At 41.7% G+C, this 27,459-nt stretch overlaps 1 protein-coding gene across 1 annotated transcript; it reads left to right on the top strand.

Moving 5' to 3' along the window:
- The first annotated feature begins 37 nt into the window (after positions 1 to 37).
- Positions 38 to 27,085, top strand: LOC110491798 (RPE-retinal G protein-coupled receptor). Its single transcript, XM_021565563.3, has 7 exons — positions 38 to 389; positions 726 to 882; positions 2,272 to 2,393; positions 11,130 to 11,283; positions 17,281 to 17,398; positions 25,145 to 25,258; positions 26,921 to 27,085. Exons 1-7 carry the CDS (start codon positions 311 to 313, stop codon positions 27,062 to 27,064), a joined length of 888 nt encoding a protein of 295 aa, XP_021421238.1. The 5' UTR covers positions 38 to 310; the 3' UTR covers positions 27,065 to 27,085.
- Positions 27,086 to 27,459: the final 374 nt, after the last annotated feature.

Raw genomic sequence — 27,459 nt, 5'->3', positions numbered from 1 at the left:
TTCTCCAGACGGTGGTCTCACACAGACAGAAAGGCTTGTTGTGTAACTAATAGAGAGCTTTAGAGTAGCGGTGTGTAAATACGTATTAGGGGACAGTGGGTTGTGTTGTTATGTTCATTAATACATTCTTGTGCGGATTGGGGCAAGAGAGTGAGAGAGCTTTACATAATTGCATGCATGCCTTTTCACGTGAAATGCCCCTTTAAAAGTGGGATCAGTTAGGTTAGAGGCACATTGTAAAGCAAGCGGACAGTGAAGAGTAAGTAGATCTGTGATTTGCGCTTTACTGGTGTGAAAAATCGCACTGAAGATGGTGTCTTCCTACCCTTTACCGGATGGCTTCTCAGACTTTGATGTATTCTCTTTGGGATCTTGTCTGCTAGTGGAGGGTGAGTGATGGAATTCATCCATAAATGCGGTAGCTATGCTTCTATATGCAATGTTAGACCTGATGCTCCGTGTTCAGGGTTGGTGGCCTGTTTACGCACTCTTTAACAAGGAGTGGTAGCAGCGCAGTTATGTGACCTGATGCAATATGAATGAAATGCTGATTTTGTCCAGAAAATTGCATGATTACATTCAATAGTCTGGAATAACACATTAGTATTGTTTAAACAGCCTTTCAAAAGAAAACTTTTCATTTTTACTTCTCATCATGGAATATGCGCTCTGCTATGCACACTGCCACTGTGTTTATAACCTATTCTGTGTTGTGTCCCTTAAAGGTCTTCTGGGATTCTTCCTGAATGCTGTGACAGTCGCTGCTTTCCTCAAAATAAGAGAACTGAGAACCCCCAGCAATTTCCTAGTCTTGAGTTTGGCATTGGCCGATATGGGCATCTCTACGAACGCAACCATTGCTGCTTTCTCCAGTTTTCTGAGGTGAGTGACATAGCATACTAATCCTCTCCATCGCCTTATTCAGTTTTTACTCACACTGACTCATTGTTGCAACGTTTTGCCACTGCAAAATACCATGAATTGAATATGGAATATTATATACTGGGGGTTCTCAATACCATAGCGGACCAACTCAAAGGAGAATATGTTTCTCTCTCTGACATATTCCAATCAATTGGCTAATCAATATCTCTGCATAGTTTTAGAGTAGTACACCAACGAGGTAGAGTCATAACAGACCTTCCGGGGACTGTGCTGTGATGCATAAAGGCGGAGGATTTAGAACTCTTTAATCGGGGGGGATGAACGATGATGCTCTGGGTTGGCGTCTAGGTGGTTTAGGATTAAAACAGGCACCAGATTCACTTCAAATGTGTATTAATAGATGGCCATGGCCAATGCAAAATATCATAAACAGACACTGGCCTTCCCTGCAGTCTAGTTCTATGCACTGTAAAGTGTTTGCCATTAATTTGACAGTATCTTACACAATCTCGGTGGTGAGTAAAATTCTGTATTTCATATTGCTGTACACCTACTGTAATATAAATACAGTATCAAAGCAAGTACTGTGCAATGACACACAGTACACTACCACAAATTGACTGTACACTTGCTTATATTATACTATAAAAATACAACTGCTACCGTAATCGGAATGAATTAATTCATTAATTAATGGCCAAATGAAGGAAATTCATTAAGGGGAAGAGTTTGTATTTCACTGTAATAACAAGTGATTACAGTATATTATTTCATATTTTGCCTTTTAAATCACTTGCACTTCTAGAGGCTTTCTCAAAGACTTCCAAACCAACAGAGACTACAGGGTGGAACAGACCAAAAAGACATGACATAATGCTCAACACTTTAAGCTTTGAGACTTGCTGCCATTTCAATCTGATGACTACACATTTTAAATTGACAGAATACTATAACTACATATGAGTTAAATTGGTACAGCATTCTCACTCATGGGTACAACAAATATAGCTTCTTAGAAGGTACACCTCAAAATATGTTAATGGACCAGAAACAAACATACCATGCATCTCCTAATGGTCATAAAGATTTTTAGGGCTCAAACGAAACAATACGGTACTGCATTCTGTGGGGTGGAACTACAGTACCATTTGAAATATGCCAATTTTCCCACAATGCACCATCATTTACAGTATGCTGCAGTAAAATGTTTTAAAGTTTATTTTTACTGTTGATAACACTAAAAATGACCAATAAATTACAGTTTTCTGTTACATTGTGCTCTACCAGTCTATCAATTCATTGTTGAACACAATAAAAATAATACCATAATGTTAAGGCCTAATGTATTGTCTTTCCCCCTCTTTACTACTGTATGCCCTTCTCCAGGTACTGGCCCTATGGCTCTGATGGCTGCCAGACTCATGGCTTCCAGGGTTTCGTGACAGCTCTCGCCAGCATCCACTTTATTGCTGCCATTGCATGGGACAGATACCACCAGTACTGCACAAGTAAGTGACATGAGTCTCATAGGTTTCTTAGGTCTCATACATCTCCATAGACACACACACACACACACACACACACACACACATACACACACACACACACACACCTATCCCCAACAACAAATGCACAAACATACTAAACAGGACTAATCTTTGTGTGCAGCTGTTCTTGGGGCCTCACAGCATCCTAAAAGGCCATCTGGCCTAAGAGTCTATTGGTCTGTTATGAGGTCACTCATCTATATGGTTTTAATGACCTCTCACAAAGACATAATCTGCAGGCTATACCCACACTGACACACTTTCTATTGTGTTATGACCTTGTCAAACTATACATTGAGTGTACAAAACATTAAGGACATCTGCTCTTTCCATGACTGACCAGGTGAATCCAGGTGAAAGCTATGATCCCTTATTAATGTCACTTGTTAAATCCACTTCAATTAGTGTAGATGAAGGGAATGAGACGGGATAAAGAATGATTTTTAAGCCTTAAGAATATTGAAACATGGATTGTGTGTGTGTGCCATTCAGAGGGTGAATGGGCAAGACAAAATATTTAAGTGGATTCGAACGGGGTATGGTAATAGGTGCCAGGTGCACCAGTTTGTATCAAGAACTGCACTGCTGCTGGGTTTTTCACGCTCAACAGATTCCTGTGTGTATCAAGAATGATCCACCACCCAAAGGACATCAGCCAACTTGACACAACTGTAGGAAGCATTGGAGTCAACATGGGCCAGCATCCCTGTGGAACGTTTTTGATATATACAGTTGAAGTCGGAAGTTTACATAAACTTAGGTTGGAGTCATTAAAACTCGTTTTTCAACCACTCCACAAACTTCTTGTCAACAAACTATAGTTTTGACAAGTTGGTAAGGACATCTACTTTGTGCATAATTTGTACAACAATTGTTTACAGACAGATTATTTCACTGTGTCACAATTCCAGTGGGTCAGAAGTTTACACACACTAAATTGACTGTGCCTTTAAACAGCTTGGAAAATTCCAGAAAATGATGTCATGGCTTTAGAAGCTTTGGCTTTTTTTCAAGGCCTACCTTTAAACTCAGTGCCTCTTTTCTTGACATCATGGGAAAATCAAAAGACATCAGCCAAGACCTCATAAAAAAAAATTGTAGACCTCCACAAGTCTGGTTCATTCTTGGGAGAAATTTCCAAACGCCTGAAGGTACCACGTTTCTCTGTACAAATAATAGTACGCAAGTATAAACACCATGGGACAACGCAGCCGTCAAACCGCTCAGGAAGGAGACGCATTCTGTCTCCTAGAGATGAAGGTACTTTGGTGCGAAATGTGCAAATCAATCCCAGAACAACAGCAGGACCTTGTGAAGATGCTGGAGGAAACAGGTACAAATGTATCTATATCCACAGTAAAACAAGTCCTGTATTGACACAACCTGAAAGGCCGCTCAGCAAGGAAGAAGCCACTGCTCCAAAACCGCCATTAAAAAGCCAGACTGGTTTTTGGAGGAATGTCCTCTGGTCTGATGAAACAAAAATAGAACTGTTTGGCCATTTTGACCATTGTTATGTTTGGAGGAAAAAGGGGGAGGCTTGCAAGCCGAAGAACACGATCACAACCGTGAAGCACGGCGGTGCAGCATCATGTTTTGGGGTTGCTTTGCTGCAGGCGGGACTGGTGCACTTCACAAAATAGATGGCATCATGAGGGAGGAGAATTCTGTTGATATATTGAAGCAAGATATCAGTCAGGAAGTGAAAGCTTGGTCGCAAATGGGTCTTCCAAATGTACAAATACCCCAAGCATACTTCCAAAGTTGTGGCAAAATGGCTTAATAAGGACAACAAAGTCAAGGTAGTGGAGTGGCTTTCAAAAAGCCCTGACCTCAATCCCACAGAAAATGTGTGGGCAGAACTGGAAAAGCGTGTGCGAGCAAGGAGGCATACACACCTGACCCAGTTACACCAGCACTGTCAAGAGGAATGGGCCAAAATTCACCCAACTTATTGTGGGAAGCTTGTGGAAGGCTAACCGAAATGTTTGACCAAAATTAAACAATTTAAAGGCAATGCTACCAAATACTAATAGAGTGTATGTAAATTTCTGACCCGCTTGCAATGTGATGAAAGACATAAAAGCAGAAATAAATCCCTCTACTATTATTCTGACATTTCACATTCTTAAAATAAAGTGGTGATCCTAACTGACCTAAGACAGGGAATTTTTACTTGGATTAAATGTCAAGAATTGTAAAAAAGAAAAAGAAAAAAAGGAGCTAATTTTGGCTAATTTGTTAAGTTTATTAGAGTTCATTCGAGTTCATTAGAGTTAGCAGTCTCAGAAATTGCAGCCCAAATCAATTATTTACAGAGTTCAAGTAACAGACATGTCTCAACATCAATTGTTCAGAGGAAACTGTGTGAATCAGGTGTTCATGATTGAATTGCTGCAAAGAAACCACTACCAAAGGACACCAATAGGAAGAAGAGACTTGCTTGGGCCAAGAAACATGAGCAATGGACATTAGACCAGTGGAAATTTGTCCTTTGGTCTGGAGTCCAAATTTTTGTTTCCAACCGCCCTGTCTTTGTGAGACGCGGTGTGGGTGAACGGATGTATTTCCCACCGTAGAGCATGGAGGAGGAGGTATTACGGTGTGGGGGTGCTTTGCTGGTGACACTGTCAGTGATTTATTTAGAATTCACCCTTAACCAGCATGGGAACCACAGCACTCTGCAGCAATACGCCATCCCATCTGGTTTGGGCTTAGTGGGACTATCATTTGATTTTCAACAGGACAATGACCTAACACACCTCCAGGCTGTGTAAGGGCTATTTTAGTTTGGGATGAGGCGGACCGCAGAGTGAAGCAAAAACAGCCAACAAGTGCTCAGCATATTATGGGAACTCCTTCAAGACCATTGGAAATGCATTCCAGGTGAAGTTGGTTGAGAGAATGCCAAAGTTGTCATTAAGGCAAAGCGTGGCAATTTGAAGAATCTCACATGTAGAATATATTTAGATTTGTTTTACACTTTTTTGGTTACTACATGATTCCATATGTGTTATTTCATAGTTTTGAATGCACTATATATACATACACACACACTACCGTTGAAAGGTTTGGGGTCACTTAGACATTTCCTTGTTTCTGAAAGAAAAGCAAATTTCATGTCCATTAGAATAAGATCAAATTGATCAGAAATGCAGTGTAGACATTGTTAATGTTGTAAATGACTATTGTAGCTGGAAACGGCAGATTTTTTTATGGAATATCAACATAGGTGTACAGAGGCCCATTATCAGCAACCATCACTCCTGTGTTCCAATGGCACGTTTTGTTAGCTAATCCAAAAGGGTAATTGATCATTAGAAATCCCTTTTCAAATGTTTTTGCACAGCTGAAAACTGTTGTTCTGATTAAAGAAGCAATAAACTGGCCTTCTTTAGACTAGTTACTGTAAGTATCTGGAGCGTCAGCATTTGTGGGTTTGATTACAGGTTCAAAATGGCCAGAAACAAAGAACGTTCTTCTGAAACTCGTCAGTCTAGTCTTGTTCTTAGAAATGGCTAATCCATGCGAGGAATTGCCAAGAAACTGAAGATCTCGTACAATGCTGTGTACTACTCCCTTCACAGAACAACGCAAACTGGCCCTAACCAGAATAGAAAAAGGAGTGTGAGGCCCTGGTGCACAACTGAGTAAGAGGACAAGTACATTAAAGTGTCTAGTTTGAGAAACAGATGCCTCACAAGTCCTCAACTGGCAGCGTCATTAAATAGTACCTGCAAAACACCAGTCTCAAAGTCAACATTGAAGAGGCAACTCCGGGATGCTGGCCAGTGTCTGTGTTCTTTTGCCCATCGTAATCTTTTCTTTTCATTGGCCTGTCTGAGATATGTTTTTTTCTTTGCAACTCTGCGTGGGGCCTCCCACTCCTCTTTCTATTCTGGGAAGTCAGGTGCAGGAGAGTCAAACGGAGTGTAATGGAGACTATTTAACCTCACTAGGGTAGGGGGCAGCATTCAGAATTTTGGATGAAAAGCATGCCCAAATTAAACGGCCTGCTACTCGGGCCCAGAAGATATGATATGCATATAACTGTTAGATTTGGATAGAAAACTGTTAAAATAGTGTCTGTGAGTATAACAGAACGGATTTAGCATGGGAAAACCTAAGAAAGATCCATTCAGGAAGTAGTTTTTTTATGCCATTACAGTATCCATTGACTTAGGACTCCCTTTGCAGTTCCTATGCCTTCCACTAGATGTCAACAGTCTTTATAAATCTTGTAGGCTTGTATTCTTATAAATGAGGGAGTAAGACCAGTCTAAACGAATGGAACCTAACGAGTTTTTCAGGCGCATGTGCATTTCTTGTTTATCTTTTATATTGACGACGTTATTGTCCAGTTGAAATATGATAGATCATTTAGGCTAAAAAAACAACCTGAGGATTGAATATAAACATCGTTTGACATGTTTCTATGAACTTTACGGATACAATTTGGATTTTTTGTCTGATTGTTTTGACTGAGTTTGAGCCTGTGGATTACGGAAGAAATGCGCTAACAAAACGGAGGTTTTTGGATATAAAGAGACTTCTTCGAACAAAAGGAACATTTATTGAGTAAATGAATTTCTTCTGATTGCCACCATATGAAGATCATCAAAGGAAAGGGATATATTTTATCTCTATTTCTGAGTTTTGTAACACTTCTGCTCGGCTGGTTACTGTTTGAAAACCGATCCACAACGACCGGGATCGTGGTGTTACCCTGTGAAGGTGGAAGATCAGTAAAAAAAATCCGCCGACAGGTGCGACCACGGCCGTTGTGGAACGGTAAAGGTTGTAGCTTACCTCTGGGCAGGTGTCTAGGAGCCTTGCACTGGGCGCACACCGAGCAGGAGGAAACATAAATCCTCAAGTCCTTAGCTAAAGTGGGCCTCCAGTACCTCCCATCAAGACAGCGCATCGTCCGACGTATCCCAGGATGACCAGAGGAGGGTGACATGTAGGCCCAATAGATCAATCGGTCGCGGACAGCAGACGGAACGTACAGACGCCCAGCTGGACACTGAGGGGGAGAGTGCTCTGCACGTGACGCCAGCTCAATGTCCGCGTCCAGCTCCCACACTACTGGCGCCACCAAACACGAAGCTGGGAATATGGGAGTGGGATCCATGGACCGCTCCTCTGTGTCATATAGCCGGGACAATGCGTCTGCCTTAACGTTCTGGGAGCCTGATCTGTAAGAAAGAGTAAACACAAAACGAGTGAAAAGCATGGCCCACCTTGCCTGACGAGGATTCAGTCTCCTCGCCTCCCGGATGTACTCCAGATTGCGATGGTCAGTCCAGATGAGAAAAGGGGGGTTTAGCCCCCTCAAGCCAATGTCTCCACACCTTCAAGGTTTTTACGACAGCTAACAGCTCCTGGTCCCCCACATCATAGTTTCGATCCGCCGGGCTGAGCTTCTTCTTCAAAAAAAGCACAGGGGCGGAGCTTCAGTAGCGTACCCAAATACTGAGAGAGCACTGCTCCTATACCAGCTTCAGATGCGTCCACCTTCACTATGATTGGCAAAGAGGGATCCGGATGAGCCAACACAGGAACCGAGGTAAACAGAGTCTTCAGGTGCCTAAAAGCCCTGTTCGCCTCAGCCGACCACTGCAAGCGCACCGACCCCCCTTTTAGCAGTGAGGTAATGGGAGCAGCAACCTGACCAAAACCCCAGATAAACCTCCGGTAGTAATTGGCAAACCCTAAAAAACGCTGCACCTCCTTTACCGTGGTTGGAGCAATGCGGTCGCTCTCCATCTCCACCCCTGATGTGGAAATCCTATGCCCTAGGAAGGAGATGGATTGTTGGAAGAACAAGCATTTCTCAGCCTTGACATTTGGATCATGCTCCAAGAGGCAACCAAACACTTGCGCACCAGGGACACATGCTCGGCGTGTGTAGCGGAGTATATCAGAATATCATCGATATACACCACTACACCCTGCCCGTGCAGGTCTCTGAAAATCTCATCTACAAATGATTGAAAGACTGATGGAGCATTCATCAACCCATATGGCATGACAAGGTACTCATAATGACCTAAGGTGGTGCTAAATGCCGTCTTCCGCTCAACATCCTTCCGAATACACACCAGATTGTACGCACTCCTGAGATCCAATTTAGTGAAGAAGCGTGCCCCGTGCATTGACTCAATAACTGTAGTAATAAGAGGTAACTATATTTCACCGCGATTTTACTGAGACTTCGATAATCAATCCATCTTTCTTCTTCACAAAAAGGAAACTCGAGGAGACTGGTGAAATGGAGGGCTGAATGTACCCCTGACGCAGGGATTCTGAGACTTATGTCTCCATAGCCACCGTCTCCGTCAGGGGATACACGTGACTTCTGGGATATGCAGCATCTACCAGGAGATCTATCGCACAATCCCCCCGTCGATGGGGTGGTAATTGAGTCGCCCTCTTTTTACAGAATATTCTGGGGGAATGCGCACAGTGGAGACCTGGTCTGGACTTTCCACCATAGCAGCACCAAAGGAAACTCCGAAACACCTACCTGAGGCATCTCGCGACCACCCCGTGAGAGCCCTCTGTGGCCAAGAAACAGTGAAGTAATGACAAGCTAATCAGGGTAGGCCTAGCACCACAGAATATGCAGGAGAATCAATAAGGAAAATACTGATCTTCTCCTTGTGACCCCCCTGCGTTATCATACTCAAAGGAGCGGTGGCCTCCCTGATAAACCCTGACCCTAATGGTCGACTATCTAAGGCATGAACAGGGAAAGGCATATCCACAGGAACAATAGGGATCCCTAAACTATGAGCTAAACTTTTATTAATGAAATTCCCAGCCGCGCCTGAATCTACTAGCGCCTTATACTGGGAATGCAGGGAAAACTCAGGAAAAGTGACAGACAAACATTAGTGCAACAGTGGGCTCTGGATGAGAATGGTGCCTATTCACCTGTGGTGATGCCAGAGTGCCCTGACTGCTGTCTTTATTCCCAGAGGAACCAACCCGGCACTGACCAGCAGTGTGCCTTCTGCGACCACACTTGGTGCTCCAGCGGGAACCTCCTCCGGTCTCCCTGCGCACCATCCCTCCCTAGGTTCGGGAGAGAGGGTGCGGGAGGATGGAACAGCCAGACCCGATCTAGCCGTCCATGAGTAGCCTTAATGTTGTCCAGCCTGATGGACATGTCCACCAGCTGGTCGAAGGTGAGGGTGGTGTCTCTTCAGGCCAGCTCACCGACGGAAGTCCTCGCGTAGACTACAGTGGTAATGGTCAATCAGGGCCCTGTCGCTCCATCCAGCGCCGGCAGCCAGGGTCCTAAATTCCAGAGCAAACTCCTGTGTACTCCTCGTCTCCTGCCTCAGATGATAGAGGCACTCACCTGCCGCTTTGCCTTTGGGTGGGTGGTCGAATACTGTCCTGAAATGGCGGGTGAATTCCTCAAAATGGTCCTACTCCGCATCCTCCTCTCCACCCACAGCGCTGGCCCACTACAGGGCATTCCTGGTGAAGCATGACACGAAGGCGCAAGTCTTCTCACAGTCTGATGGAGCTGGGTGGACCGTGGTCAGATACAAGTTTAGTTTAAGGAGAAAACCCTGGCAACTGGCAGTATCTCCGTTGTATCCCTTAGGTAGGGATAAATGGATCCTATTAAGTTCAGTAGGGGAAAAGGCGTTCAACGGAGACCCCGGTTGTGCTGGTGGAGGCGCTGGAAAAACTCTGTCTCTCCCAGCGGTCCATATTCTGGACAAAGCGATCCATGGCGGCGCTCAGATTGTCAATCATCTCCGCTTGTTCAATGACGGGTTCCTCCACCTCCATGAAAGAAGTACCTTCTCCTGTTGACTTCATGATGGTCAGAGATTCTGTCATAGTCGTGTGGATAGGTGGCAGGGAAGTCAGGCGCAGGAGAGTCAAATGGAGTCTTTTTAATAGTAGTCCACTAAACATACTCCAAAAACGAAATGTACTTAAATAACAAAAATGACTACGATGACCCATCGCACACCTATACAAATACATATACCACACTGACATAAAAACAATCTTTGACAAAGACATGAGGGGAAACAGAGGGTTAAATACACAACAGGTAATGAATTGGATTGAAACCAGGTGTGTAGGACGACAAGACAAAACAAATGGAAAATGAAAAATGGATCAATGATGGCTAGAAGAACTGTGACGTCGACGGCCGAACACCGCCCGAACAAGGAGAGGCACCGATTTTGGCAGATGTCGTGACAGGGCCTCTGTACGCCTATGTAGATATTCCATTTAAAAAAATCTGCCGTTTACAGCTACAATAGTCATTTACAATCTAATTAATTTTATGTTATTTTAATGGACAAAAAAATGTGCTTTTCTTTCAAAAACAAGGACATTTCTAAGTGACCCCAAACTGTTTAACGGTAGTGTATTTTTAATCCGTTTTAGAGTAAGGCTGTAAAGTATGCTTTCCGAATGCACTGTACATATGTCTAGTCCTGGAAAATCATATGCCTGATGGGATATTTCATTTTTCCATTGGAATGATGGAGAGTAACTGTGTGTGTTTCTAATAGCATAGCACACACTTTTACTCTCCCTCTCCATTTCAATTGGAAATAGAATCTAGTCTAATCGTTCCACTTCCATGGCTTCTATAGATTATTGTAATAGATTCTATCATAATTATTGTATTTCTATGGTTGTGCTTTTCATTAGGGACAAAGCTACAGTGGAGCAGTGCCATCACTCTGGCTATTTTCATCTGGCTGTTCACCGCCTTCTGGTCAGCCATGCCCCTCATCGGCTGGGGAGAGTATGACTACGAACCCCTCAGGACATGCTGTACCCTGGACTACAGCAAAGGAGACAGGTGACAAAGACACCCATGTTTCAAGTTTCAGGTGTCAAGTTTTTAATGTCACATGCACAAGTACAGTTAAATGCCTTTCTTGCAATCTCTAAACCCAACTTTGCAGTAATCAATAACAATATAATACTACAAATAACAAGGTAGAACAAAAACACACAATATAAAAATTATTACATAACACAATTATGTAAGTAAGCATATTATATACACGGTCAGTTCCAGAACCATATTTACAATGTGCAGGGATACTGGAGTGATAGAGGTAGATATGTATAGGGGTAAGGTGACTTGGCATCAGGATATATGTAGAGTAGTAGCAGTGTATATGATGATTGTATGTGAGTGGGTGTGTGTAGAGTCAGTACAAATGTATGTGCGTATGAGCAAATGATGTAGTGAGTGTTGAAGTATCAGTGTGCGAAGTGTATAGGGCCCTGTGAGTGTGCATAGAGACCGTGCAAAAATAAGAATAAAATACAAAGGTACACTCAGATAAATCAAATCAAATTGTATTTGTCACATACACATGGTTGGCAGATGTTAATACGAGAGTAGCGAAATGCTTGTGCTTCTAGTTCCGACAATGCAGTAATAACCAACAAGTAATCTAGCTAACAATTCCAAAACTACTACCTTATAGACACAAGTGTAAGGGGAGAAAGAATATGTATATAAAGATATATGAATGAGTGATGGTACAGAGTGGCATAGGCAAGATGCAGTAGATGGTATTGAGTGCAGTATATACATATGAGATGAGTATGTAAACAAAGTGGCATAGTTAAAGTGGCTAGTGATACATGTATTACATAAAGATGCAGTAGATGATATAGAGTACAGTATATACGTATACATATGAGATTAATAATGTAGGGTATGTAAACATTATATAAACATTAAATTAGGTAGCATTGTTTATAGTGGCTAGTGATATATATCTTTTAGTCTGTGTAGCCATTTTGTTAGCTACTTCGTTAGCTACTTAGCTGTCTTATGGCATGGGAATAGAAGCTCTTCGGGAGCCTGTTGGTGTTATCTGGATAACATGTGTGAAATGGTTGATAGTGTGTGTGAAATCAATAGAGTTATATTTTCTGGGTGATTTTCTGGCTACTCACTCCAGAGAAAGCTTCAAACTGTAACTAGTGCCTGCAACCTGGTTCAGGTTATCATTCAACCAACCAAGGTAGTTACAAACAACACAGGAATTAAATCATCAACATGTATTGATCACATCTTTACTAATGCTGCAGAAATTTGTTTGAAAGCAGTATTCAAATCCATCGGATGTATCTAGGAAAACCAAAGTTCCAAAGACTGGGCCTAATCTAGTGTATAAGAGATTGTATATTGTTGTCTATCAACACTGACCAGCCACCTGGGTCTGACATCCTGGATGGAAAATTACTGACAATAATAGCAGATGATATTGCCACTCCTATTTGCCATATCTTAAATTTAAGCCTACTAGAAAGTGTGTGCCCTCAGGCCTGGAGGAAAGAAAAAGTTATTCACCTACCTAAAGATAGTAAAGCCACATTTACTAGCTCAAATAGCCGACCAGTCAGCCTGTTACCAACCCTTCGTAAATTTTTTGAAAAAATGGTGTTTGACCAGATACAATGCCATTTTACAGTAACAGACTTTAAGCACGAAGGACATTCAACAAGCACAGCACTTACACAAATGACGGCTGAGAGAAATTGATGATAAAAAGATTGTCGGGCTGTTTTGTTCAGTGCGGCTTTTGACATTATCGATCATAGTCTACTACTGAAAAACCAAATGTGTTATGGCTGTACACCAACTGCTATATTGTGGATAAAGAGTTATCTGTCTAACAGAACAGAGTATAGGGTGTTATTTAATGGAAGCATCTCCAACAAAATCCAGGTAGATTCAGGAATTCCCAGGGTAGCTGTCTAGGCCCCTTACTTTTCTCAGTCTTTACTAATGACATGAGACTGGCTTGAGATGACATGAGACTGGCCAGAATGGGTGGCAAGGAATAAGTTTGTCCTAACTATTTCATAAACTAAAAGCATTATATTTGGGACAAATCATTCACAAAACCATATATCTCAACTAAATATTGTAATGAACAGTCCCTCCAGGATCTATGAACATTTTGGTATTTCTACATTTTGGGATTTCTGCGGCCAAAAATGCCTGATTTTGCGGCAGCTTTTCTGAAATTCTGCATACATTTTGCAATGTTTTTTGACATAAAGCAATAAAAGTCAAATGTGCTCAATTTTAGGTTGATTTTAAGCAGAATACATAATATAAAAAGTGCAAAAAGGCAAGTGTTTATGCTTCTGAATAACAATGAGCAACAGCTCATTAAAGTGATGCATAGGAAGGGGCTCTACACAGGGTTTGCCAGCACAGATAGTCTACGATGTTTTAAGTGTGAGGAATTTGGGCATAAGAGCTTTGCGTGCCATCATAAAGGCCGTAGACAAGGTGAGGCCACCTTGTGGGGGAAATCAACATGCAGGGGGTAATGAGATGCAGACAGCAGAGGCTGGGCCTAGTCATCCCAGGGATGGTGGTGTTAATGAGGCTGGGCCTAGTCATGCAAGAGATGGTGGTGTAAATGAGGCTGGGCCTAGTTAGGCTAGAGATGGTGGGGTAGCTGAGGCTGGGTGTAGTCATGCTATGGAGGGTGGTGTAGATTAGGCTGGGTCTAGTATGCTAGTTGATGAGGAGAGTATAGTGGGGAAGTGTAAGAGACTAGGGGGGAGGAGGAGGGTGTCAAGCAGAAAAGGAAAAAGGATGTGGTCAAAGGCACCATGGAACCTTTGCCTGGTGCTGGCGGGAAGGCCCTGACCAGAGAGGATGGGCAGGTGGTCAGGATGGGAGATGGAGATGAGGAGGAAAGTGAGTTTGAGGAAGAGGATACGGAGTTATTTTTTTCAAACTCCTCTTCAATGGGTCCACCAGTCAAGCAGAAGGATCAAAGTACATGTTGAGAGAACTGACAAGGTTCCTGAATAAGACCAAGGGGTACAATTTAATCTTTAGGCTTATTATCTTATCTGGGAAAGTTTGTAAGATCAGTACAAATGCTATAAAAAACGAGGGGCATGGTGTCCTCGCATCCAGGAAACGGTTTAGGCTGAGGAAATGGGTCACAACAGTGCGTAAGGGTCTACCTTCAGACACTGTTTAGATGTATAGTTTCTTTCTGACACTGGGGCTTTTTGAGCTTTGCTATTGGTCTCTTTCTTTGCTGGCTTTTCTCCCACCTCTTATGGAGACTCTTCGGGTAGGCTCGCTTAATATAAATGGTGCCAGGGATGCGGGAAAGAGTGTGTTGGGTGAATATGTAAAACCAAAAAAAGTACTGGTGTTGTTTCTGCGGGAGACGCATAGTGATGTGTTGAACAAGTCGATTGGGGGCTCTGGTGGAAAGGGGCAAATGTGTCTAGCCATGGGACACATTTTAATGCAGGGGTGGCAGTCCTGTTTGTACCAGTTCTGTCTGTAAAAATGTGCTCCTCAAAGGAGGTATGTAGGGGTAGGCTGCTTGTTGTAAAAGTAGAAATCAACAATACACATTTACACATTTATAAATGTGTATGCCTCTAACACAGGGAGAGAGAGGAGGGTTCTATTTGGGTGTCTTAGACAGGAACTCTCACAGGTAGCACCTGGTGATTGACGGGGACTGGAACTGTACAATGGATTTTTATGAAAGACAGAAATGGGGAAGTGCCTCATTCAGTGTCAGTGGGAGTGTTAAGGGACATCAGTCATCAGTTTGATCTAGTGGATGTTTGGAGAACTAAACATCCCAACACAAGACAGGATACATGGATGAAGGTTTTACATGTCCAGGAATCTGAGCAATAGGCTGTTGGGCGCAACCATTCTACTGGTTGGGTTTTCGGATCACCACATAACCATGGCTTGACTGTCTATTTCACCAGGGCCCCGGCATGCATCCTATTGGAAGTTTAATGTAAAGCTCTTACAGGATGCCACTTTTTGTTAAGGTTTCCAGACATTTTGGGAACGGTGGGGGCAGCGAAGAGAGGAGTATGAGTCTGTCAATGGTGGGATGTGGGAAAAGTCCAAATTCTGCTTTTCTGTCAACAGTACACAGCTCTCTCATTCTCAGAGGGTAGGATACTATTGGGGGAACTAGATCATTGTATTAGTGAGATGGAGGTAGAGATGGTGGGGGAAGGCAATGAAGGCCTCCAGACTAATTTTATCTGAACTACGTAGTGGCCTGGGTAGTTTTTTCCAGGTTAAAGCAAAGGGAGCACTTGTAAGAGCTAGGTTCTCCATGCTCAATGAGATGGATGCTTCCAGCTCCTTCTTCTTTCGTTTGGAAAGACAGAGAGGTGAAGCCAAGGGTATGCATTGTCTACGGCTGTCTAATGGACGGGTGACCTCTGTGGTGGGAGAGATGCGGGAGCGAACTGTGGAGTGTTATCCTCTAGTTACCCATCCCGCATGAGGGAGCGTAATCATCGACTGACACTAATTAGCATAACGCAACGGACATAAATATTCCAAGAAAATATTCCTATTCATGAAAATAATAAGTGAAATATATTGAGACACAGCTTAGCCTTTTGTTAATCACCCTGTCATCTCAGATTTTCAAAATATGCTTTACAGCCAAAGCTAGACAAGCATTTGTGTAAGTTTATCGATAGCCTAGCAGAGCATTTTGTCCAGCTAGCAGCAGGTAACTTGGTCACGGAAATCAGAAAAGCAATCAAATTAAATTGTTTACCTTTGAAGAAATGTGGATGTTTTCAATGAGGAGACTCTCAGTTAGATAGCAAATGTTCAGCTTTTCCAAAAATATTATTTGTGTAGGAGAAATCGCTCCATTTTGTTCATCAAGTTTGGCTAAGAAAAAAAACAGAAAATTCAGTCATTACAACGCCAAACTTTTTTCCAAATTAACTCCATAATATCGTCAGAAACATGGCAAACGTTGTTTAGAATCAATCCTCAAGGTGTTTTTCACATATCTATTTGATGATAAATCATTCGTGGCAGTTTGGTTTCTCCTCTGAACCAAATGGAAAAATTTACGCAGCTGGAGATTCGCAATAATTGCGACGGAGGACACCAAGCTGGTAGATGTAGTCTCTTATGGTCAATCTTCCAATGATATGCCTACAAATACGTCACAATACTGCAGACACCTTGGGGAAAACGTGGAAAAGGTAAGCTGACTCCTAGCTCCTCCACAGCCATATAAGGAGTCATTGCCATGAGGCGGTTTAAAAAAATGCGTCACTTCCTGATTGTATTTTTATCTGGTTTTTTTTCTGTAACATCAGTCTGTGGCACTCACAGACAATATCTTTGCAGTTTTGGAAACGTCAGAGTTTTTTCTTTCCAAAGCTGTCAATTATATGCATAGTCAAGCATCTTTTCGTGACAAAATATCTTGTCTAAAACGGGAACGTTTTTCATCCAAAAATTAAAATAGCGCCCCCTAGTTATAAAAGGTTAAGGGAAAACATTTAAATGTCTTGGAATGGCCTAGTCAAAGCCCAGATTGCCTTACACCAGCGGAACCCATCCAACTTGAAGGAGCTGGAGCAGTTTTGCCTTGAAGAATGAGAAAAAATCCCAGTGGTTAGATGTCAAGTTTATAGAGACATACCCCGACATACCCCAATAATTGCTGCAAAAGGTGGCTCTACAAAGTATTGACTCTGGGGGTAAATAGTTTCGCACTCAAGTTCAGTTTTTTGTCTTATTTCTTGTTTGTTTCACAATAGAAAATATTTTGCATCTTCAAAGTGTTAGGCAGGTTGTGTAAATCAAATGATACAAACCCCACCAAAATCTATTTAAGTTCCAGGTTGTAAACCACAAAATAGGAAAAATGCGAAGGGGGGTTCATACTTTTGCCAGCCACTGTAGAGTATTGTCTATTTCTGTATTGTAAAACATTTGTCTTTGCTCCCCAGGTGCACTTGTTTCATAACATCCCGTGTTCTTTCCTCTTCTAAACAGCAACTATACATCCTACCTGATCCCCATGGCCATTTTCAACATGGCCATCCAGACCATTGTTGTCATGTCCTCCTACCAGTCCATCGGCCAGAAATTCAAGAAGACTGGAAACCCCAGGGTAAGAAGCATGTCTGCAATTATTTTCATTCGTGGCTAAGCCCTATTCCAATACTTTATTTTTATTTGTATTTATTATGGATCCCCATGCCAAGGCAGCAGCTACTCTTTTTATTTGACCTTTATTTTACTAGGCAATTCAGTTAAGAACAAATTCTTATTTACAATGACGGCCTACCAAAAGGGGAGTTTTATACCCTAACCCTAAGAGGGTTTTATAAATAAGCACCAACCAGTGGGTCTTGCGACGGGTATACAGAGATGACCAGTTTACAGAGGAGTATAGGAGCATTGGTGGCACATTTGATGGCCGAATGGTAAAGCACATCTAGCCGCTCGAGAGCACCCTTACCTGTCGATCTATAAATTATGTCTCTGTAATCTAGCATGGGTAGAATGGTCATCTGAATCATGGTTAGTTTGGCAGGCGGGGTGGAAGAGGAGCGATTCCGATAGAGGAAACCAAGTCTAGATTTAACTTTAGCTTGCAGCTTTGATATGTGCTGAGAGAAGGACAGTGTTCCGTCTAGCCATACTCTCAATTACTTGTAGGAGGTGACTACCTCAAGCTCTAAACTCTCAGAGGTAATAATCACACCTGTGGGGAGAGAGGCATTCTTCTTTCCCAACCACATTACCTTTGTTTTGGAGGTGTTCAGAACAAAGTTAAGGGCAGAGAAACCTTGTTGGACAGTAAGAAAGCTTTGTTGTAGAGCCTTTAACACAAAATCTGGGGAGGGGCCAGCTGAGTATAAGACAATACATGGATGAGAGAGCTTCCTACTGCCTGAGCTATGTTGTTGATGTAAATTGAGAACAGAGTGGGGCCTAGGATCGAACCTTGGGGTACTCCCTTGGTGACAGGCAGTGGCTGAGGCAACAGATGTTCTGACTTTATACACTGTTTGAGAGAGGTAGTCAGCAAACCAGCCCCATGACCCCTCAGAGACACCAATACTCCTTAGCCGGCCAACAAGACTGGAATGGTTTACAGTATCAAAAACTTTGACCAAGTCAATATAAATATCAGCACAACATTCCTTATAATCAAGGGCAATTGTGACATCATTGAGGACCTTTTAAGGTTGCAGTGACAAATCCATGACCTGAGTGGAAACCAGATTGCATACCAGAGAGAATACTATAGACATCATGAAAGCCAGTCAGTTGATTATTGACAAGTTTTTCGAACACTTTTGATGAACAGGGTAAATTAGAGATAGGCCTTTAACAGTCATGATCAGCTTGATCTCCCTCTTTAAATAAAGGACGAACCGTGGCTGCCTTCCAAGCAATAGAAAGAGGAGTGGGAGGCCCAGGTGCACAACTGAGCAAGAGGACGAGTACATTAGTGTCTAGTTTGAGAAACAAGTCCTCAACTGGCAGCTTCATTAAATGATACCCGCAAAACACCAGTCTCAATGTCAACAGTGAAGAGGCGACACCGGGATGCTGGCCTTCTAGGCAGAGTTGCAAAGAAAAAGCCATATCTCAGATAGGCCAATAAAAAGAAAAGATTAAGATGGGCAAAAGACCCTGGACAGAGGAACTCTGCTTAGAAGGCCAGCATCTGGTTAGAGCCAGTTTGCGTTCTGTGAAGGGAGTTGTACGAGATCTTCAGTTTCTTGGCAATTTCTCGCATGGAATAGCCTTCATTTCCCAGAACAAGAATACTGACGAGTTTCAGAAGAAAGAACCCACAAATGCTGACGCAAATGCTGAAGCTCCAGATACTCAACTAGTCTAAAGAAGGCCAGTTTTAATTGCTTCTTTAATCGCTACACCAGTTTATCTGTGCTACCATAATTGCCAAAGGGTTTTCTAATGATCAATTAGCGTTTTAAAATGATCAACTTGGATTAGCTAACACAACATGCCATTGGAACACAGGAGTGATGGTTGATGATAATGGTTCTCTGTACGCCTATGTAGATATTCCATAAAAACTCTGCCGTATCCAGCTACAATAGTCATTTACAACATTAACAATGTCTACATTGTATTTCTGATAAATTTTATGTTATTTTAATGGACAAAAAAATAGCTTTTCTTTGAAAAGCAAGGCCATTTTTAAGTGATCCCAAACTTTTGAACGGTAGTGGACATCCAAGGGCAAGCCATGCTGCCCTGTTCTGAGCTGATTGCAATTTTCCTAAGTCCCTCTTTGTGCCACCTGACCACACGACAGAACAGTGGTTCAGGTGCAACAAAACTAGGGCCTGTAGGACCTGCCTTGTTGAAAGTGCTGTAAAGAGAAGCGTTTCATTATGGACAGACTTCTCCCCATCTTAGCTACTGTTATATCAATATGTTTTGACAATGACAGTTTACAATCCAGGGTTACTCCAAGCAGTTTACTCACCTCAACTTGCTCAATTTCCATGTTACAAGATTTAGTTGAGGTTTAGGGTTTAGTTAATGATTTTTCTCAAATGCAATGCTTTTAGTTTTTGATACATGTTACTCACCACCTGGATTTGGTCTTTTGGAGCAACGTTGGAATTTCCTTCTTTTTTTTTTACATTGGATAAAAGTAGAGACTCAGAGCTACAAAGTGAAATATCATACACTGCATCTGAGGGAAAAATGGGAAAGTAATTCTGATTTGAAAGTTGATCAACATGTAAACTAACTTTTGATAACTGTCTTTTAATGTTTTGGTACTGCTATTGGAGAGCCCTTTGTGTACACCCATTCAGCATTGTTCACACCCTCTTAAGCCTTAGCCCCACCCATCTCTTTAAGGGTTGATCTGAGCGTTCTGTACTAACTTGCCAGTTATTTCCAGACATTTAAGAGAGAGAGAGAGAACAGCACGCTGAACATTACTTGCCCTAGCAGAGCTGGTTAGGCTGTTATGTTATCCAGAGCTTTGGTGACTTCAACTGTGCAGTCAGATTGTCCGTTGGTGAATGCAGAGCATTTCGCATTCAAGGAGCACACTGTACACTCAGGCCAATAAGTAGGGTTGAGCCGAAAGCACCCAAGCTAACTGGCTAACATTAGCTAGCTACTTCCAGACACATAATGAGAGAACACCGCACTCTGACCATTTTACTCACCCTAGCAGAGCTGGTTAGGCTGTTTTCATGTTATTCAGAACATTGGTGACTCTAACAGTGCTGCTGGCAACAATTGAATTACGATTTGAATTACGTTTACTAACACCGGACATATTCAATGGGTGTTCAGCATTAAAAAATGTATCAGTTATTCTGCTCTCTGGCACACTAAGATGAGTTTTTTGTTAAGAAATGTGGGCTAGATACCTAGGTAGGTAAACAATGAATCCCAACGCATGACATAATGTTAGTTAGCAAGCCAACCAGCTAATGTTAGCTAACTAACAGTACACTGTAACTTGAAAAAAATATTTTGTCAAAATTAGAAACGAGTAAAATCTGAAAATGTAGCAAGCTACAATATCTTATCCATGGTCTGAAATTGGAGTAGATAGCCAGAGCGAATTTACCAGCTAGTACGTCTAACAACAGTTGCAGTGACATTGTACTGAAATGGAGACTTGCATAGTGGAGTCTTGACATGTAGCTAGCTAGCTAAACAATGGACCATAATCACAACTCATGACGTTACTACCCTGCATGAATTTGCAGGTAGCAAACTAACCAGTTCTATGGCTATAACTAGCCAAGCAAATGTGTCTGAGATACAAAGAATAAGATCATACACATAACAATATATAGCGACCCAGCCGGCTAATGTTAACTAGCTAACAGTACACTTGAAATTAAACCATACTGTCAAAATTAGAAATGTGTAATATCTGAATGTAGCTAGCTAGACTATCGCATTAGCTGTCATACTCGAATTCCATTGATTTCAAAACTCAGTCTTCCAGAAAGCGGAGAGCATACACATAACATTAGCTAGTGAGCATGCCAGCTAATGTTGGCTAGCGAACAATACACTTTAACTTGACATTAGGTTTATGCAGTTTTACTACGTAATACTTAAAAAAAAAAAACTTGTTCGACACGATTACCTAGAAATACTGACCAGCTCCAATAGACAAGTGCTTGCTACATGGCAGACCAATCCAATCTCATCTCTCAGCATGTCCAGCCCACTTATCTCAGCCAATCATGACTAGCGGGAAGGTTGCTGGCTTTTTCTGTGGCTAAACCAACTAGGCTCATAATATAACCAGGTTACTGAAAAAATAATTCCCCCCTTACACTCAATAACTTATTCCTTGCCACCCATTCTGAAACTAACTTCATCGCTTTAAGTGTAGCAGTCATTTCAATCACTGTAGTACCTCCCGAGTGGTGCAGCGTTCTAAGGCACTGCTTCTCAGTGCTAGAGGTGTCTTAACAGATCCTGGTTTGATTCCAGGCTGTATCACAACCGGCCGTGATTAGGAGTTCCATAGGGCGGCACACAATTGGGCCAACGTCATTACGGTTTGGCTGGTGTCGTGTCTTTGGCTATGCCGGAATAAGTGATATAACATGCTATTCTATAAAATAATTGATCTGTAATTAATATCACCAGATTGAGCTAATCATGTAAATGTAATTAACTAGAGTCGGGCACCACAAAATAATATTTATAGAGCTGTTATCTTCCGAATAAACTCTTAAAGACCTCGTAATATTTTACATCAATAGCCGTCCATATCAATCGTCACCTTAATTCAGTCTCATCTGAAAGTTGTAAATCCTTTTATCTGCAAAAACCCTGGCTAACAAGTTGAATCAGCAATACAAAATTGGGTTTCATTATTTATTTACTAAATACTTAACTAATTACACATACACAATTAATCATAACTTGATTACAAATTACGTCATAAAGGAAAACGTCCCTAGCGGGCGGAACAGATATGACAGCTTGTTACACAAAGGAAAAGGGACTGGGTTGAGTGAAAGGCGGGAGACTGAGGAACAAAGGGAAAAAGCTGTGCTATCGTAAATACAGTATCTTATGCATTCTAAATTACCGCCCTTTGGAAAATGGGCAATAAACATTTACTCTGAGCTGCGCTTCAGTAGGTTGGTGGTAGATGGAAGTCCGTGTTGTCAAACCGAGTCCTTTGTCCTTTGAAGAATGTCTCTGGTGGTTAATTGGATAAGTTGTAGTAACGTCATTGTGTGGTAGACGGTTTACAACCTCTGTCTCTTCACGTGGGCGGGCCACTGAGTGAGCAGCAATATCTCATGAAAACCCACACATGAAAACTCACATTTTAAAAGCTAAAATCACATTTCATCCCATCACAAATAATTTCATATTCAAACATTTAAATTGAACAACAAATCCATGTGAATCCAATAACTCTGATGTGTAGACTTTCCACTGTAGAGTTTATGTCATCTTATCATTGATGAGAATGTCTCAGATGACAACCGAACTGACATCATATTCATTAAGTACCACCGCATATGTTCAATTGTTCGGATTACCAGAATATAGTTCATTTCCCCTCACATTCTGACGTTCTCAGAATCTCTATGTTAACCAAGGGTAACCTCAGTAGGGTAGAGAGAGGAAAAAGGGGGGAAGAGGTATTTATGACTGTCATAAACCTACCCCCCAGGCCAACGTCAATACACCGGGGTAGGCCGTCATTGTAAATAATAATTTATTTAGTTAATTAAAAAAGTTGTATAGTGTTGAGTCGTCTGCATACATAGACACACTGGCTTTACTCAAAGGTAGTGGTATGTTGTTAGTAAAGACTTTAAAAAGTAAGTGGCCTAGACAGCTTCCCTGGGGAATTCCTGATTCTACCTGGATTATGTTGGAGAGGCTTCCATTAAAGAACACCCTCTGTCAACATGCACAATCCCTATAGTGCCAATGTTAATCTATTTAGTTTTTTGCCCATGTAAGGTGTAGAGCATCAAGGCCCCCGGGAGAAGGGATTAGGTGAGTTGGTTTGAAAAGCAACCACTGTGCCGTAAAGGAAGCCACTATACATACGTCCCGCGGGACTGGAGGGACTGAATCAGGTTGCCTCTATATGTTGCATAAGACATTTACTCATGGTGCTGTAGCTAGGTCTAAGACCGCGCTAGTCGGAGCACAAATGTGACTATTCTGCAGGAAAGCGTGAGCTCTTCTCACTAAGGCAGCACTGTTACTGTTATGTAACCTTCAAATAGCATCACTCACACACAGACATGCTCTCTCTGTGTCTCTCTCACACACACACAGACACACACACATCCAAGACCTGAAATCCACACATCACCTTATCACTATTTTGGAAAAACAAAGCCCCCTCTCCTCTCAGACTCCCCTGACAAACAGAGTGTTGGGTTTCTACTAGAAATGTCTACAAAACTGTAAACTATGTAATTAACATTCCTTTATGGATACAAAAGTTGTACACATGGCAATCCAATCTTTTTGTCATGTGTACTCAAAAAGAACACATACACAAACGAACCTGTTACCCCCAAGTATATTGCAGTATGAATATGAAACATGGGATTACTCAATGGTCAGTGAACAACGTTTCTCTGTGTACCTGTTTCGGTGCATGATGTCTTTGTTTACGAGCTGAACTCGGAATGTAGTTCATTATGAAATTATGGTAAGCTACATATTGTGTTTCTATCCCAGCCGTTATCCCATGCTTGTGACCAGACCGTCACATGCATGTAAGCCCCATGATCCGAGATGTTTTTCTTTCTTTTTTTGTTCTCTTCATGGCTGAACAGTAACATTTCCTTCTCTCTCTCCCTCTCTCTCTCCATCTCCCTGCTCTCTCTTTCTCCCTTTGCATGTTTTGGAATGTTTTTATTCTGTACATGTAACGGTTTTCTTGTGTCGAAGGAGAGGAGGACCAAAATGCAGCGTGGTTACTATTCATGTTTTTTTAATAAAGCAACTAAACATGAACATAATACAAAACAACAAACGTGGAAAACCGAAACAGCCTATTCTGGTGCAAACCTACAGAGACAGGAACAATCACCCACAAAACCCAACACCAAACAGGCTACCTAAATATGGTTCCCAATCAGAGACAATGACTAACACCTGCCTCTGATTGAGAACCATATCAGGCCAAACACAGAAACAGACAAACTAGACACACAACATAGAATGCCCACTCAGATCACACCCTGACCAAACAAAACATAGAAACATACAAAGCAAACTATGGTCAGGGTGTGACAGTACAGGCTTTCTTCTTTTCATTCTGTCTATTAGGTTAGTATTGTGGAGTAACTACAATGTTGTTTATCCAACCTGTATCTTTAATTAATAACTTCACCATGCTCAAAGGTATATTCAATGTCTGCTTTTTTTTAACCCAACCATTCTTTGCGAGACATTGGAAAACCTTGCAGGTTTTTGTAGTTGAATCTGTGTTTGAAATTCACTGCTCCACTGAGGGACCTTACAGATAAATCTGTGTGTGCTACAGAGATGAAGTAGTCATAAAACATTATTTTAACACTATTGCACACAGAGAGTCCATGCAATTTATTATGTGACTTGCACATTTTTACTCATGAACTTATTTAGGCTTGTTATAGCAAAGTGGTTGAATACGTATTGATTAAAGACATTTCAGCTTTTCATTTTAAATACATTTGTAAACATTTTCACTTTGAAATTATTGGGTATTGTGTGTAGGCCAGTGACAAAAAAAAACATATTTAATCCATTTTAAAACTCAGGCTGTAACACAACAACATTTTGCAAAAGTAAAGTGGTGTGAATACTTTCTGAAGGCATTGTAAGTAATATACTGTCAATCTCTCTACAGTTTAACACTTCCACTCCCCTGAAGACATTTTTGTTCTGCTGGGGACCCTATGGAGTCCTTGCCTTCTATGCTGCTGTTGAGAATGCCAACTTGGTCTCTCCCAAAATTAGGATGGTAAGGACAACACACACGCACACAGCGCATCTAATCTGACAGAAAACTTCATATAGACTTCTCAAGGTCATATGAGTTTGTGTATGCCAACGGTCTTTTACTCCATTTACCAAATGCAATACTCAGGGTTTCTGTGTAATATAGTAGTCATTAATCGCACTGCTTGATTATATACAGTGCATTCAGAAATGATTCAGACCCCTTGACTTTTTCCACATTTTGTCACGTTAGTCTTATTCTGAAATGTATTAACTTGTTTCCCCCCTCATCAATTTACACACAATACCCCATAATGACAAAGCAAAACAAGGTTTTTAGAAATGTTTGCAAATTTATAAAAAAAATAAATAAACTGAAATATTACATTAACATAAGTATTCAGACTCTTTACTCAGTACTTAGTTGAAGCACCTACAAGCTTGGCAAACCTTTATTTGGGGAGTTTCTCCCATTCTTCTCTGCAGGTCCTCTCAAGCTCTGTCAGGTTGGATGGGAGCGTCACTGCACAGCTATTTTCAAGTCTCTCCAGAGATGTTCGATCGGGTTCAAGTCAGGGCTCTGGCTGTGACGCTTAGGTATCAGGCCAAAGGGTTCAATCTTGGTTTCATCAGAATAGAGTATCTTGTTTCTCATTATCTGAGCATTTTTAGGTGCCTTTTGGCAAACTCCAAGTGGGCTGTCATGTGCCTTTTACTGAGGAATGGCTTCCATCCATAAAATGATGCAGAGATGGTTGTCCTTCTGGAAGGTTCTCCCATCTACACAGAATAACTCTGGATCTCTGTCAGTGACCATTGGGTTCTTGGTCACCTCCCTGACCAAGGCCCCTTTCCTCTGATTGCTCAGTTTGGCAGGGCTGCCAGCTCTAGGAAGAGTATTGGTGGTTCCAAACTTCTTCAATTTAAGAATGATGGAGGCCACTGTGTTCTTGGGGACCTTCCCTGCTGTAGAAATGTTTTGGTACCGTTCCTTAGATTTGTGCTTCGACACAATCCTGTCTTGGTGATCTACAGACAATTCCTTCGACGTTGCTCTGACATGCACTGTCAACTGTGGGACCTTATATAGAAAGGTGTGTGTCTTTCCAAATCATGTCCAATCAATTGAATTTACCACAGGTAGACTCCAATCGAGTTGTAGAAGGATAATCAGTGGAAACAGGATGCACCTGAGCTGAATTTCGAGTCTCATAGCAAAGGGTCTAAGTACTTATGTAAATAAGGTATTTCTGTTTTTGATTTGTAATAAATGTTCAAACATTTAAAAAAACTATTTTCGCATTGTGATTATGAGGTATTGTGTGTAAATTAAAGAAGATTTTTTATATGTTTCATTCATTTTAGAATAAAGCTGTAACGTAAACAAAATGTGGAAAAATTCAAGGGTTCTGAATACTTTCCAAATGCACTGTAACTCATGGTCCTTTGGTTCCAAAAGCAATGTGCATTTAACACATACTTGTATAGTGTATTGCCCATTCAGGAATCAAACTCACAACTCTGATGTGCCAAATGTCATTTTCCAACCAACAGAGTCATTCAACCCTTTATGTATCTGTATTTGAACAAACTTGTTGTACAGTTTGACACAAATTTACCATTTGTTTCTTCTTGAGCTTGTACTGAGACATTGACATTGCTCTGTTTGGTCTTCTGTTTGAAGTTGGCTCCTATTCTGGCAAAGACCTCTCCCACCTTCAACGTTTTCGTGTACGCCCTGGGCAATGAGAACTACAGAGGAGGCATCTGGCAGTTCCTCACTGGGGAAAAGACTGAAGTGCCTCAAATTGAGAACAAGTTCAAATAAACTAAGCATGTGAAAATCACACACAAACTGTCTTCTTGGTTTTCCAAAAGGTACGAATGTTGTTGTAGATTCATTAAAGTCACTGGACCTGGCCTTCAGTGTGTGTGTGTGTGTGTGTGTGTGTGTGTGTGTGTGTGTGTGTGTGTGTGTGTGTGTGTGTGTGTGTGTGTGTGTGTGTGTGTGTGTGTGTGTGTGTGTGTGTGTGTGTGTGTGTGTGTGTGTGTGTGTGTGTGTGTGTGTGTGTGTGTGTGTGTGTGTGAGGCATTTTAGTCTGGGGTTAACATGGAGTGTTGTGTTTGTTCTGGCATTGGGATATATTTATGTTCAGTCTCTAGTTTAGGATGAGCAGTAGACACACGCCATGCCAGACTGGTGAAAAACTATATTATTAGGTA

This window comes from Oncorhynchus mykiss, chromosome 16 (assembly GCF_057628025.1).
Source record: "Oncorhynchus mykiss isolate SJ-2025 chromosome 16, ASM5762802v1, whole genome shotgun sequence".
NCBI lineage: Eukaryota > Metazoa > Chordata > Actinopteri > Salmoniformes > Salmonidae > Oncorhynchus > Oncorhynchus mykiss.
Note: the sequence above shows the minus strand (reverse complement) of the source record. Positions and strands in the feature narration are given on the sequence as shown.

What these genes read in the sequence shown, in the direction of transcription:
- LOC110491798 (XM_021565563.3), top strand. Translation starts at nt 311, where the DNA reads ATGGTGTCTTCCTACCCTTTACCGGATGGCTTCTCAGACTTTGATGTA. An exon ending in GCTTTCTCCAGTTTTCTGAG is followed by an intron (nt 883 to 2,271) that starts GTGAGTGACATA and finishes GCCCTTCTCCAG; the next exon opens with GTACTGGCCCTATGGCTCTG. An exon ending in TCTCTCCCAAAATTAGGATG is followed by an intron (nt 25,259 to 26,920) that starts GTAAGGACAACA and finishes TTCTGTTTGAAG; the next exon opens with TTGGCTCCTATTCTGGCAAA.